This window comes from Tachyglossus aculeatus, chromosome 2 (assembly GCF_015852505.1).
Source record: "Tachyglossus aculeatus isolate mTacAcu1 chromosome 2, mTacAcu1.pri, whole genome shotgun sequence".
NCBI lineage: Eukaryota > Metazoa > Chordata > Mammalia > Monotremata > Tachyglossidae > Tachyglossus > Tachyglossus aculeatus.
The window spans coordinates 176,112,419-176,125,547 of NC_052067.1; the positions used below are offsets into that span (position 1 = coordinate 176,112,419).

The following is a 13,129-nucleotide window of genomic DNA, read 5'->3' on the forward strand; positions in this document are numbered from 1 at the left end:
CCTTCCCCTCAGCACCCACTCCTCACCGCACATTTCTTCCCCCTCAGCCCCCAGTCCCTACTGCATACCACCCTCACCTCAGCCCCCACTCGTCACTGCACATTCCCCTCCCCTCATCCCTCCCTCCCTCCCATCTCACTCCTCCCTGCACACTTCTCTCCCCTCAACCCTGGCTCCCAACCCAACATTTCTCACCTCTTAATCCCCCTTGGTGGCAGAGTCCCAGCCCTCACTTGCCTTGATCGCCCTCTCTACCTGTGGTGGGGGGTGGAGGCTGTCTCTCTCTCTCATAGCAGCCCCTCCGCTCTTGCCCCTACCCACTCTCTGGGATTCATCTACAGGATTTATCTGGACTTGCGACGGGGTGAATCGTGGGTTTGGAAGAGCCAGATCCAGCGGAAGCGGCTTACAGAGAGGACCTCCCAGCCTCGCCCCCAGCTTTAGTGTGCCCTCCCACCAGACACCTTGTGTGGATGTGGCTGGGGTAGCCTCCCCAAGCAGTCTGGCCGAGGCCATTGGTCAGAGGAGACTGGAGAGGAGCCTGGCGTGGGACCTGGGGAGAATGACCAGCCATTATCCAATGGAACGTGCTCAGCCAACAGCTGTTGAGGGCAGTTCAGAGGGTACTTCTGCACTGCGCATAGAGCCACCACCATCAACAGGCTCATCAGTAGTGCACGTGTGCGCGCGCGCGCGCACACATGCACACACACACACGCCCGCCCCTCTTCTCCCCACCATTGCTGCGTTATTAGCATTACTATCATCGTTAGTGCACAGAGCTATCTTGTGGATTCAAAGTTGACTCAACCAACATTTGATGTGATCCAGAAACACACACTTCCATGAGCTGCCTACTGGCCTTATACTGCCCTTCTCTGTCTCTGCCTCCTGCTCTCTCTTTCCCCGGTCCCTCAGTGTCCCTCAGCTTCCCTTCCTCCATCCAACTGCTCCCAGAGCCTAACGTTTGTCTTTGCCCATGGGCCACGAGATGAAAGCTGCTGCTCAGGAGGGAATTGTGAGGGTTTTATTGATCTAGAAGGAAGGGTCCAGGACAGAGGGGCAGGCAGGTGGGCATGACATGACATTCTGAGAGTGACAGGCTCTGGGCCTTCCTGGTGGGAATCAGCTGCTTCATCCTGCTCTCTTCAGGAATCCCCCCAGAGCCCTGGGAGTAGAGACAGGATTGAGTCCTTGGATGCTGCATGTGCAAGTGGGTAGTCGGGATATGGTCACAGCACAGGTTCTGGCTTCTCCTGCTTCCCCTGGAGAATAGCACAGCAGACGAAGAGTGGAGTGTGGGGAGTATAGAGGAGAGCCCCGTGGATGTGCAGGTCTGTGTGTGTCTGTGTGTATGGGCCATGGAGAATTGTGTGCATGTGGCAGGGGAGGGGGATGGGGAGAATAGGGCAGAGAACTGTGTGTGTTGGTCGGGGGTGGTGGCAGGGGCGGGCCTTGGCCCATGACTTTCATCAGTGATGTGTCTCACTCCCGCACTGGATTCGTGGCTCCCATTTCTGGACAATGGCACCTCACCTAAGCGTCACTGACGAACAGGACTCTGGTTGTCATTTCTTTCTGTCCCGATGCTGGAGCCACCACCTTGTCCACACAGATGTTTTTCTCGTTCACAGCCTTGGTGATGGCTGTGAAGACCACTTGCCCTGCAACAGACCAGGCCAAACCAAGGATGATGATCTTTCCTGCTATCACAGCAGAGGCCTCCAAGTGGAGTCCAGTCAGGTCACCTCCGTGACACTGGCTGGGACGCGGGCACCAGGACAACTGGGGAGTCGGAGCCAGGAGAGGCTTGCCCCTCCCTTGGCCAGTGAGACACCTGGTAATGAAGCATCAGATCAGAAATGCTTGGACAGAGCCCCAGGAGAGGGGAGATTGTCTCTCTAATCTGCTAGGGGGCCCCAGATGGATGGGGAGAGTGGAATTATCCAAGCAGCCACCAAGCTGGTCCAGACACCTATCGTGTCCCGTCTTGGCTGCTCCATCTGTATCCTCACCAGTTTCCCTGACTCCAGCCTTCCCCACTCCAGTCCATATTTCACTCTGAGCCTGGATGATTTTTCCAAAACATCATTCTCCACCACTCTTCATGCACTTCAAGTCAACCTACTCACTGTGGTCCGTAAGCTCCTTGTGGTTAGGGATCACCCATACGTTCTCCTTTGTACTGTATGTGCCCAAGTGCTTAGTACAGTGCTCTGAACATAGTAAGTGCTCAATATATACTATTGATTACAGATTGATTGTTTGTGCCTTGTTCTCATCTTTCACCACTGACAACCTTGCTCATGCCCTGCCTTCTGCCTAGATCTCTCCCTCCGACCCTTTCATATTTGCCAGACTGCTGTTCTTCCCCTGAGCCCTACTAAAATCATACCACCTCCAGAAGTCTTCCACAATTAATCTCTCATCGCCCACCATTTCCCCCCATCAACTGCAACTTCAGCATTTTTGCCTCACCTAAGCCTATGGATACTAGCCCTCCCTCATTCCTGCATATCTTTATCCTCTCTTGCCTCCTTCTATTTGTACTTTACTACTACTGTGTTTGTTTCCCCATCCAGATTGTAAGGGAGGGATCATGCCTAGTAACTCTATATTGGACCTAGTACAGTCAGTGCTCTACACAGAGAAGCCTTCAATAAATAGGAGATCGTGAGCAGATGCTGGGTTTTCAGAGGGCTTTGACCAGAGTCGACTGAAAAGGCTTGTAAGGACACAAGTTCTCCAGGTCCAGAGGGAGTATTCTGTTCTGCTCAGATACTGGGCTCCGCCACATGTCTGCTGTGTGACCTTGGGCAAGTCACTTAACTTCTCTGAGCCTCAGTTACCTCATCTGTAAAATGAGGATTAAGACTGTGGGACAACTTGATCCCATTGTACCCCCCCAGTGCTTAGAACAGTGCTTTGCACATAGTAAGCGCTTAACGAATGCCATTATTATTATTATTATTATTATTATTATTATTATTATTATTATTATTATTACTGGGAAAAGGATGGGAAACATTGGGTGGGGGGCAAAGGTCACTTTGAAGAGTGAGAGTGTCAGCTTGGGTGCCTGGTCTTGGCCGGGGCCACTCTTTTTTTATGGTATTTGTTAATTAACTGTGGCATTTCTTAAGCTTACTATATGCCAGGCACTGTTCTAAGCACTGGAGTAGATGCACAGTAATTTTACAGATGAGGGAACTGAAGCCCAGAGACGTGAAGTGACTTTCTCAAGGTCACACAGCAGACAAGTGGTGGAGCCAGGTCTAGAATCCAGGTCCTTTGGACTCCCAGACCCGTGCTCTCTCCACTAGGCCATACTGCTTCTTACTCTTCTTTAACCCCTCGGGAGATTCCCTGCAGGAGGGACTGTGCAGTAAGAGCTCTCTGTAAGACCTCCAGAAAGCAGAAGAGGATGCGAAAACCTCCAGTGAGCTCCACTGTGGGCATGGGATACTCTAGGAAAAAGAACCGAAATTCAACTCTGGTTTGCCAGCCTGGGAGCCTCTGACTGGCAATGGGCCAGGTGAGACCTGATGGCTCTATGGCTGACTGCCCTGGTCAGGTCAACCTTAGAGGGCAGTGGTATCCGGGGAGGTTTCCTGAGGCTGGGCGTTGGTCAGAGAGGGACAGACTGGGGAAAGGCAGAGCTCAGTCACATGATCTAAGCACAGCTGCCCCACGCTGAACTTTGGGTAAGACCCAGGAGAGCGGCCATGATGGCCATTGGGAGACGGAGGGGTCCAGAACCTCCGGCTCGGATAGACGCAGGCCAAGAGGGGACCCAAGAGATGCCTGGAGGACCACAGCAGATGAGGAAAGGCTCCCCCAGAACTGTCCAGCCAATCCCACCCCTCCACAACAAGGGACCCTCACTGGGACTCCAGGGTGAAAGGTCCAAATCAAACGAAGGGAACACGTGTCTTCATCCCCCCAGGGGGGCAGGGAGTGTGGGGGGAGTCTGCACAGGCCATGTCCCCTGGGACACTGGGCAGAAAAGTTCAGCAGTAGGTTCAAGAGGGTTTGGGCAGACATATGGCTGAGTGGTCCTTGCTAGGTCCTAGGAGGGGAAGTTAGGGATGGAAAGAGGAAAAGGCAGGAAGGGGAAATGGTTCATCCTTAGCCTCCAATAATATGTCCACTAAGGCAGTGGTTACATAATCCCTACAAGTGTTCCAGGCCCTAGCCAGAAGCAGTCAGAGCTTGGATGGTCCACAGAACTGAACCAACTTTGGCATGGTTAGACAAGCCATGAAACTGACTCAACGCAGGCATGGCTGAAGGACTGTGAAACTCACCCACCATGGGCATGGCCAGATGGGCTGGGAAATTGACCCAACATGAGCAGCGTGGCTCAGTGGAAAAGAGCCCGGGCTTTGGAGTCAGAGGTCATGGGTTCAAATCCTGGCTCCGTCACATGTCTGCTGTGTGACCTTGGGCAAGTCACTTAACTTCTCTGAGCCTCAGTTACCTTATCTGTAAAATGGGGATTAAGACTGTGAGCCCCACGTGGAACAACTTGATCACCTTGTATCCACCCCCAGCGCTTAGAACAGTGCTCTGCACATAGTAAGTGCTTAACAAATGCCATTATTATTATTATTATTTTGAGCATGGCTGGATAGGCCATGGGGTGGCTACATTTTTGCCTCTCAGGTTGCTTGCCCCTTCCCTGCAACTTTCCTGGCCCCTGGCCCACAGTGACCCTCTCTGGGTCCCTAGAGACCCAGCCAGCTCCAGGCCCACAGTACCTTGGTTCTAACACCTGGCTCAGCCACTTGTCTGCTGTGTGACCTTAGGCAAGACACTTAACTTCTCAATACCCCAGCTACCTCATTTGTAAATTGGGGATTAAGATGTGAGACCTATGTGGAAAGGGACCGTGTCCAACACATTTATCCTGTAACTACCCCAGCATTTAAAACAGTGACTGGCTCATAGTAAGTGCTTAACAAATACCATTATTATTATTATTATCATTATTGTTTTATTATTATCATTAGTTTCCTCTACTACCCCACTTCCAGAGTCCCTCCCCAGAGACTGACTGAAGAAGAGTCTCCTGTCCAACCCTAATCCCTAGGGCTCCCTGCTGCCCCACTCCCCATAGAGTCCCACCCCAGAAGACTGGCTGAAGGATTGTTGTGGGGGACAGGAGTGGTGGGGCTGGCCAACCCCCATCTACTCACCTGGCTTCACCACCTTCACATCCCAGAAGAGGTTCTTGGGGCTGCCCGGGCAGAGGCAGGATGTGTACCGGTAGTTCCCGTAGTCAAACACCACCCCATCAGCTTCTGCAATGCTGCTCTCGACCTGGGCAAGGCACAGCAGGTTGATGGTCAGCGTCCCAGTGTCACTGCCCACTCCCAGGGTCACCACCCACTCCCAGGGTCATTATGCGGCCCAGGGAGGGCTGGAGGGCTATGGGCTGGAGGGTGGGGGGCCAGGGTGCAGAACCTGGGCTGAGTTGGACCCACCTCGGGAGAGGCAGAGGCTTAGGCGGAGGAGGACTGAAACAGAATCCCACTGCGGGTGACTCGATGTTATTTAGGGTCATGACCAACTGCAGCCTCAACCTGTTCACCCAGGGCTCTGTCTCTGACGATGCTCCAGAGGAAACTAGCAGGAATACTCCCAGGAGACCCTCCAGCTTTTTGGAAGAAGAAAATCTCTCCATTGACAGGGATGAACAACCTTTCAGGGTACACCTCTCCAGTACTTCCCCACTTTTCAGTCTGGGAAAGTCCTTTCCTGTCTGGAAGTTCAGCCAGAGCCCTTCTCTTTCACTCCTTCCTCCACAGGCCTGGACAATGACTTCTCATCAGTCTTTGATATTTCCAGAGTGCCCACTGCGGGCAGAGCACTGGACTGGGTACCCACTGTGTGCAGAGTGCAGAACCGGGTGCACACTGTGTGCAGAGCACTTGACTGGGTGCCCACAGTGTGTGGAGTGCTGCCTTGAGAGACTGCAATAGAGATAAAATAATGATAATAATGATTGTGGTGTTTGTTAAGCATGTACAGTGCAACAAACACTGTGCTAAGTGCTGGGTAGATAGGGTTCAATTAGATGAGATACTGTCCCTATCCCCCCATGGGATGGGGCTCACGGTCTCAGAGGGAGGGAGGGAGGGAGGGAAGGAGGAAGGACATTTCTGGGATGAGGTGGTCACCAGCTGATTGTGCCCCTGAGAAGAGCATGGTAACTTTGACCATGGTAAACTTTGCCCTCAGGGAGCAAGGCCTGACCTTCAAGGGACCCGCCACCCATTCTGGCTCCAACCACCCTCCACAGAGCCAGGCAGTCATTGGAAAATGCTTGGACAGCCCTTGTGCTACCTCTGTCCCCAGGGACCGAGAAGGGGGTGCAGCACATCTCTCTCCCACTCCCTGGCTGGAGGTGGTGGAGGGTGGGTGGAGGACTCAGTGGGAGGCTTAATGTGTGACGGGTGGGGGCAGGGTCAGAGTCATTTCATGTTGTGACACCTACCACAATACAGTCATCCAGGTGGTCTGTCACCTTGGCTTTCAGGGTGAAGGGCTCGCCTCTGATCACGGAGCTGGGCATGTCCAGCTGCACAGAGAAGGGTCGCCGGTCGGCCGCAGCCGGGGGTGGGGAGACAGGGAGGTTGGCCTTGGGAGATCCGGGAACCCGGATGAGCACGGGCTTGGAGATTTGGTCTATCCGGCCCAGGTCCGGAACCACGGTTTTGACGAAGCAGATTTTCGGCCGGTCGAGGACCTCGGCATAGGCTCCGAGCATGGTCTGGCCTGCAGATGATAGTGGGGCTGGTTGGGGATTCCGGGCCAGGTGTGGTGGGGAGAGACACTGCCCAGCCCCCAACCTGTATCACAGTGACCCCACAGAGCCCAGGGGATTTCAGGGGCACCGACCACCTCTCTGCTCCCTTCCTCAGCCTCCAGAGCGGTGAGTGACTTGCCCAGGGTCACAAAGCAGGCAAGTGTAAGAGATGGGATTAGAACCCAAGTCCTCTGACTCCTAGGCCCATGCTCTTTTCACTAGGCCATAGTGCTCACTCGCTCTCTGTCTCTCTCTCTCTGTCTCTCTCTCTCTCTGTCTCTCTCTCTCTCTCTCTCTCTCACACACACACACACACACACACACACTCTCGCACACACACTCCCAAGTGTGCACACACCCACCCACTCCATCAATTCCACTCCTTCCTGTCACTCTGCTACTTCCTTATCTCCTCCCCTTCCCCTGGAGGCTTAAACACCTCAAGCCATTGGGGACCCTCCTTGCTGTCTGGCCTTGTCCTTTCTGTGGCCCAGGCCAGGACCCCATCCTGTGGTCACCTCCCTTCCACCTTCCCTGCAGCCCTTGGTCAGCTCCCTGCAGGGGCCCTATGGACATCTTATGACGTCCAGAACTCTAGGCACTGGTTCTCTGCCCACCTCCCAACCCCGTGGGTCCCATCTGGGTCTCCTCACAGTCACGGGTTGGTGCCACAGTCTGGTACCTTGACTGCAGCCCCATTGTTCCTGCAGTTGTCCTTCCTCCAGTCCCCACCCCCAACCCCAGGCCCCAACCCCCAGCCCCAGGCCCTCACCTAACTTGGACGTCTTTGCCTCCCACACGTATGATCGGTTCTGGCCAGGGCAGAGGCAGCTGATGTGCTTGGCATTTCCATCTGGGAACTCCAGCCCTTCAGCCTCGGCTAGACTCACCTGCAGCTGCAGGGAAGAGGAAGGGACTGCATCAGCCTTCTTACTGCATCAGCCTTCTCTCTGATCTCCCATCCTCGTGTCTCTCCCCACTTCAATCCATACTTCATGCTGCTGCCCGGATTGTCTTTGTCCAGAAACGCTCTGAGCATGTTACTCCCCTCCTCAAAAATCTCCAGTGGCTACCAATCAACCTACACATCAGGCAAAAACTCCTCACCCTGGGCTTCAATGCTGTCCATCACCTCGCCCCCTCCTACCTCACCTCCCTTCTCTCCTTCTACAGCCCACCCTGCAGCCTCTGCTCCTCTGCCGCTAATCTCCTCACTGTACCTCGTTCTCGCCTGTCCCGCCATCGACCCCCGGCCCACGTCATCCCCCTGGCCTGGAATGCCCTCCCTCTGCCCATCCGCCAAGCTAGCTCTCTTCCTCCCTTCAAGGCCCTACTGAGAGCTCACCTACTCCAGGAGGCCTTCCCAGACTGAGCCCTTTCCTTCCTCTCCCCCTCATCCCCCTCTCCATCCCCCCGTCTTACCTCCTTCCCTTCCCCACAGCACCTGTATATATGTATATATGTTTGTGCATATTTGTTACTCTATTTATTTATTTATTTTACTTGTACAGATCTATTCTATTTATTTTATTTTGTTAGTATGTTTGGTTTTCATCATCATCATCATCAATCGTATTTATTGAGCGCTTACTGTGTGCAGAGCACTGTACTAAGCGCTTGGGAAGTACTAATTGGCTCTGTCTCCCCCTTTTAGACTGTGAGCCTACTGTTGGGTAGGGACTGTCTCTATATGTTGCCAACTTGTACTTCCCAAGCACTTAGTACAGTGCTCTGCACACAGTAAGTGCTCAATAACTACGATTGATGATGATGATGATGATGATGATCAGCCTGGCAGCTGCTGATGCTGCTGCTTCTGCTGGGGAAAGGAGAGGCAGGGCAGGATGGAGCAAGGCAGGGCAGGGGACAGGAGAGAACAGGAAGGGACAGGAGGGAAGGAGAGCCCCCCTTCCATCAGAAGATAAAGTGGAAGGAATAAATGTTTCCATGGTGCAGCTGAGGCATATCCTAGTCACAGGATGGCCACTTCTGACCTCTTTGAGGCTCTGGAGAAGGCTCACTGCACTGGTCCCAGTGACCCTCTGGGCAGGATGAAGAGAGTTCCTGAGGGGAAGATCTGGGGTTGGTTCCAGAGCAGGGAACAGGGAGTGAGAAATGGGGAGTGGAGAGTTCAGAGTGGGAAACAGGGACTGGGGAGCGTGAATCATGGGACAAGGAGTGGGGCCTGGGGAGGTGATGAGGATAATGATAATGAAGAATCCCTGGCACTGCCCATGCCCAGGAGAGAGGCCAGCCTGAGGGGCTCACTCACCACGATGCACTCCTTGAGATTGTTGGAGACCCTGGCTTCGATGGGGAACAGTTCTCCCGGACTGGCCGAGTCAGGTATGTCCAAGTAGATGGAGAACGGCTTGGGGCTGCCTGTCGGAGAGGATTCGGAGGCCAAGCCCACACCCAAACCGGCCCCCAAGCCCTCACCCAAGTCCACACTACGGGTTGCTGGTTTGATGAGTACGGTCTTGGTGATTGAGTCCTTCATTTCAGTCTCTGGATCCACCGTCTCCGCCTGACAGATGTCCTTATTCTTTAAAGCCTCCATCGAGGCACTGCAAGGCACAGGACCTAGGGATACAAACAGGTGAACACACTGCCAGTAAACTCAATTTCCACACATCCGGGTGGCCTACTGACCCACTGACTGACTGGCCAACTGACCGACCAACTGGCCGATTAAAAATCAAGTCTAACCAGAGGTAGATTAGAGGCAGGTTAGAAGTGACTGACTCTCATTTTCTTCCTCCTCCTCTTCCTCCTGCTGCCCCCAGCTCCCACCCCAGTTTTACTTACAGAGAAGACCTCATCCCTGGCCTCAAGGACCTTACAGTTCCAGAAGGGAGGTAACAGACCATCTTTCAAGAAACCAGACATAACCACCCCATTATAATGCTCTCCTTCTCGTGTTCCCCTTCCAGTGCTCTTTCAGAATGATTCCTCTTGGACTTTAATGCCAATATTCCTGGCAGTGGAATTCTGTCCCCCCAGATAAACAATTTTGCCCAGTTTACCTTAGCTTCAGTACTTCTGTCCCCTTCTCTTGGAAGGATTTTGACTAAAACTCATTTCAGTTTCCCATTAGCTGTGAACAACTATTTAGCATAAATCATTCAGATCTATTCACACAGGGTACATTTTAGTTGTCTTGGATGTGAAATAAAACTGAACATTTTTGTTAAAAAAGTAAACCATAAAAATCGTACATATTTATATTTGTGTTTGAATGGGTCTTTATATACACTGAGGTTTTATCACTTTTTTTAATACATCAGTGGAAAACTTACAGTGCCTGGCACATAGTAAGTGCTTAACAAATACCATAATTATTATTATTTACTTAGCACCCATTTAGTTAACATTTTATTTTCATGGATCCAGTTAACAGTGCTAATAAAGGGACAGTTGTCCTCTTACTTTAAAAGATTCAACTGACAGTGAAATTATAGTGCTTAATACACTGCTTGGCACATAATAAGCACTTAATAAATACCTCAATTATTATTATTACTGATTTTTATGTGGCTGAAAAGACCATTGTAAGGCCCACAGTCCCAGCCACATTGTGCCCAAAATGAGATTATTCCTTTTTAATAATAATAGTAATAATAATTGTGGTATTTTTAAGCACTTACTATTGACCAGACACTGTACTAAGCGCTGAGTACAACAATATGAACAAATCAGGTTGGACACAGTCCCTATCCTGCATGGGGCTAACAGTCTTAATCCCTATTTTATAGATGAGATAACTGAGGCACAGAAAGATGAAGTGACTCACCTAAGGCCACACAGCAGACACGTGGCAGAGCTGGGATTAGAATGCATGACCTTCTGACCCCCAGGCCCATGCTCTATCCAATATGCCACATGGTGTGCTTGCAACCCCTGGCGCTGTATTCTCTTTTGACTCATTGTCTCTCATTCCTTAGGAGGCTTCTAGAGAACAGCGTTTGCCTTCTTGATGGCGGAGTGCCATGCTGGTCTGTCCTCAGAAACTGACTCTCAGTTTTCAGTTGGAACATACCATTATCTTAGGTTTTGTTTTCCCGTGTCCTTTCTCTGCCCTTCTGGCTTTGTTTCCCAATCTCTGCTCTCCACATAGCAGCTGTTTGGGTTTCCTGCTGTCATCCATTCTCCTCACTCGTCTCTCCCACAGTAGTTGTGCTGAGGTGAGCAGACTTTAATGTTCTGAGATGGTCTGTGTTTTAGAAGTTTGTCATGATTCTATTTTGCCACTGAATGTTGGGTGTAACCCATAAATCCCATAAATGGTGATGATGCTGGTATTTCTTAAGCACTTTCTATGTACCAAGCACTGTTCTAAGCACTGGGACAGATCCAGGAGAATCAGGGTGGACACAGTCCTTGTGCCATATGGGGCAAGTAGGAAGGAGAACTGATGAAGAAACTGAGGAATAAAGAAGCTATATCAAGCAAGAGGCAGAGGAAGGGGTGAGGCTGAGCCAGTGGTCATTCCCAGCTGCTATTTTGCAGAGCTGCCCTTTCCCAAGTGCTTAGTGCAGGGTGTGGCACACATACGAGAAGCAGTGTTGCTTAGTGGAAAGGGCACGGGCTTGGGAGTCAGAGAATGTCGGTTCTAATCCCAGCTCTGCCACTTGTCTGCTGTGTGACCTTGGGCAAACCACTTAACTTCTCTGTGCCTCAGTTACTTCATCTGTAAAATGGGGATCAAGACTGTGAGCCCCACGTGGGACAACCTGATTGATTACCTTGTATCTACCCCAGTGCTTAGAACAGTGCTCGGCACATAGTAAGAGCTTAATAAATACCATTATTATTATTATTGTTATAGGCTGTTCATAAACACCCAGTCCTCCTGCAGTGTGAGTCTGTACCCCATGTTTTGGACAGAATGTGGCTGGAGAAATGGGGACCAACCCTCCCAAAACCTATGTCCATCTGGATTTCCCAAGGGACAACTTTTCTGGGTGTATATCGGGGCTGGGCCTGTGAGTACTGCATTGACCTTTTTCGTAGGTGACCCTCACCCTCAGGGAGGTCTTCTTCCACTGTGAAGGATAAATCATAGAAATGCATCTGTCTGTTTTGTATCTTGGTAGTATTTGTTAAGTGTTTACTATGGGTCAGGCACTGTGCCAAGCACTGGGGGAGATCCAGTCCAATCAGATCAGATAGAGTCTCTGTCCCAGCCAGGGCTCCCAGTATAGGGACCTGAACCCATTGTGTATTTGGAGGATACAGCTGTGCCCATGTGTGGTGAGGATCTGGGCCTGTCAGTCAATCAAACATATTTACTGAACACTTATTGTGTGCAGAGTACTATAGGAAGTGCTTGGGAGAGTACAATGTAACAGATTTGGGAGACATGTTCCCTGCTTACAATGAGCTAACAGTTTTGGGGGTCTGTGTGCTGTTGTGCAGGTTTTCTGTCACCTGCTCCAGTTCCAGGGAGCCAAGGGTCCCACTGGACCCTGCTCATTGACCTCCATGCCCCAGTGCACCTGGAAACTGCCTGATTGCATCATCTCTACCTCAGAGCTTACTACAGTGTTTGGCAGACAGTAAGCGCCCAACCAACACCAGTAATTAACAGTTACGCTGAGGGTGCAACGGGAAGAACCTGGCCCTGGGAATCAGGAGCCCAGCCCAGCTCTAGCAGGCTGGACCATCCGGGGATAGGTTTCTGACCAATGAAAGGCCTACAGTTTTCCGAGGGTGGACAGGCCCAGTAGGAATTTGGACAAATCCCTCCAGCACTCCCATGACTTCCCTGGCTTGGAACTTATTTTAATGTCTGGTTCTACTCCACTGAACAGTAAGCTCCTCGAGGCAAGGGATCATGTCTACCAGCTCTATTGTATCATACTTAGAACTGTGCTCGTCACACAATAAGTTCTCAATAATACCAATGAATGACTGATCGATCAGGTGGCAACGATCACAGTGGCAACCTAGGCCACTGCCTACTGGATCACAGTGCTCTGGCCTGGCGTCACCCTTGTCAGGATCACTGCAGCCGTCAGTGGGGCCCATGCATCAAACTACTCCGCAGTGACTTTGCCACACACTGTATCTCTCCCTGCCTGCCCACTCGTTGTGCTCCTGTTAAGTGTTTACTATGGGGACTTGAGTCGTAGAGGGGACTTGACAGGCACGGTCCTGAGAGCATGAGTGGTGCTGAGCAGGCCACTGGCCACTGAATCAACTTCTCCATATGAGGTCTCCAACTTGAATTCTCAGACCGAGGTTTATCCACTGTTCCTGATGGGAGGTTCCCACATGATGAGGCCCAACTCTTAGAATCCCAGAATAGTCACCCAA

General features: G+C 51.5%; 1 protein-coding gene across 1 annotated transcript; it reads right to left on the reverse strand.

Annotated features, from left to right (window-relative positions):
• Window positions 1-1,014: 1,014 nt before the first annotated feature.
• On the reverse strand, window positions 1,015-12,841 carry LOC119944494. The gene is made up of 9 exons (XM_038765441.1): window positions 12,805-12,841; window positions 12,189-12,279; window positions 9,251-9,378; window positions 9,084-9,193; window positions 7,584-7,707; window positions 6,500-6,780; window positions 5,199-5,322; window positions 1,537-1,664; window positions 1,015-1,265 (listed from the first exon to the last, which is right to left on the reverse strand). Exons 1-8 carry the CDS (start codon window positions 12,839-12,841, stop codon window positions 1,537-1,539), a joined length of 1,023 nt encoding a protein of 340 aa, XP_038621369.1. The 3' UTR covers window positions 1,015-1,265.
• Between the last annotated feature and the right edge of the window lie 288 nt (window positions 12,842-13,129).

What these genes read in the sequence shown, in the direction of transcription:
- LOC119944494 (XM_038765441.1), bottom strand. Translation starts at nt 12,841, where the DNA reads ATGGGCCCCACTGACGGCTGCAGTGATCCTGACAAGG. An exon ending in AACCCGTAGTGTGGACTTGG is followed by an intron (nt 9,194 to 9,250) that starts GTGAGGGCTTGG and finishes CCTCTCCGACAG; the next exon opens with GCAGCCCCAAGCCGTTCTCC. An exon ending in ACCTGGATGACTGTATTGTG is followed by an intron (nt 5,323 to 6,499) that starts GTAGGTGTCACA and finishes TGCCTTGCCCAG; the next exon opens with GTCGAGAGCAGCATTGCAGA.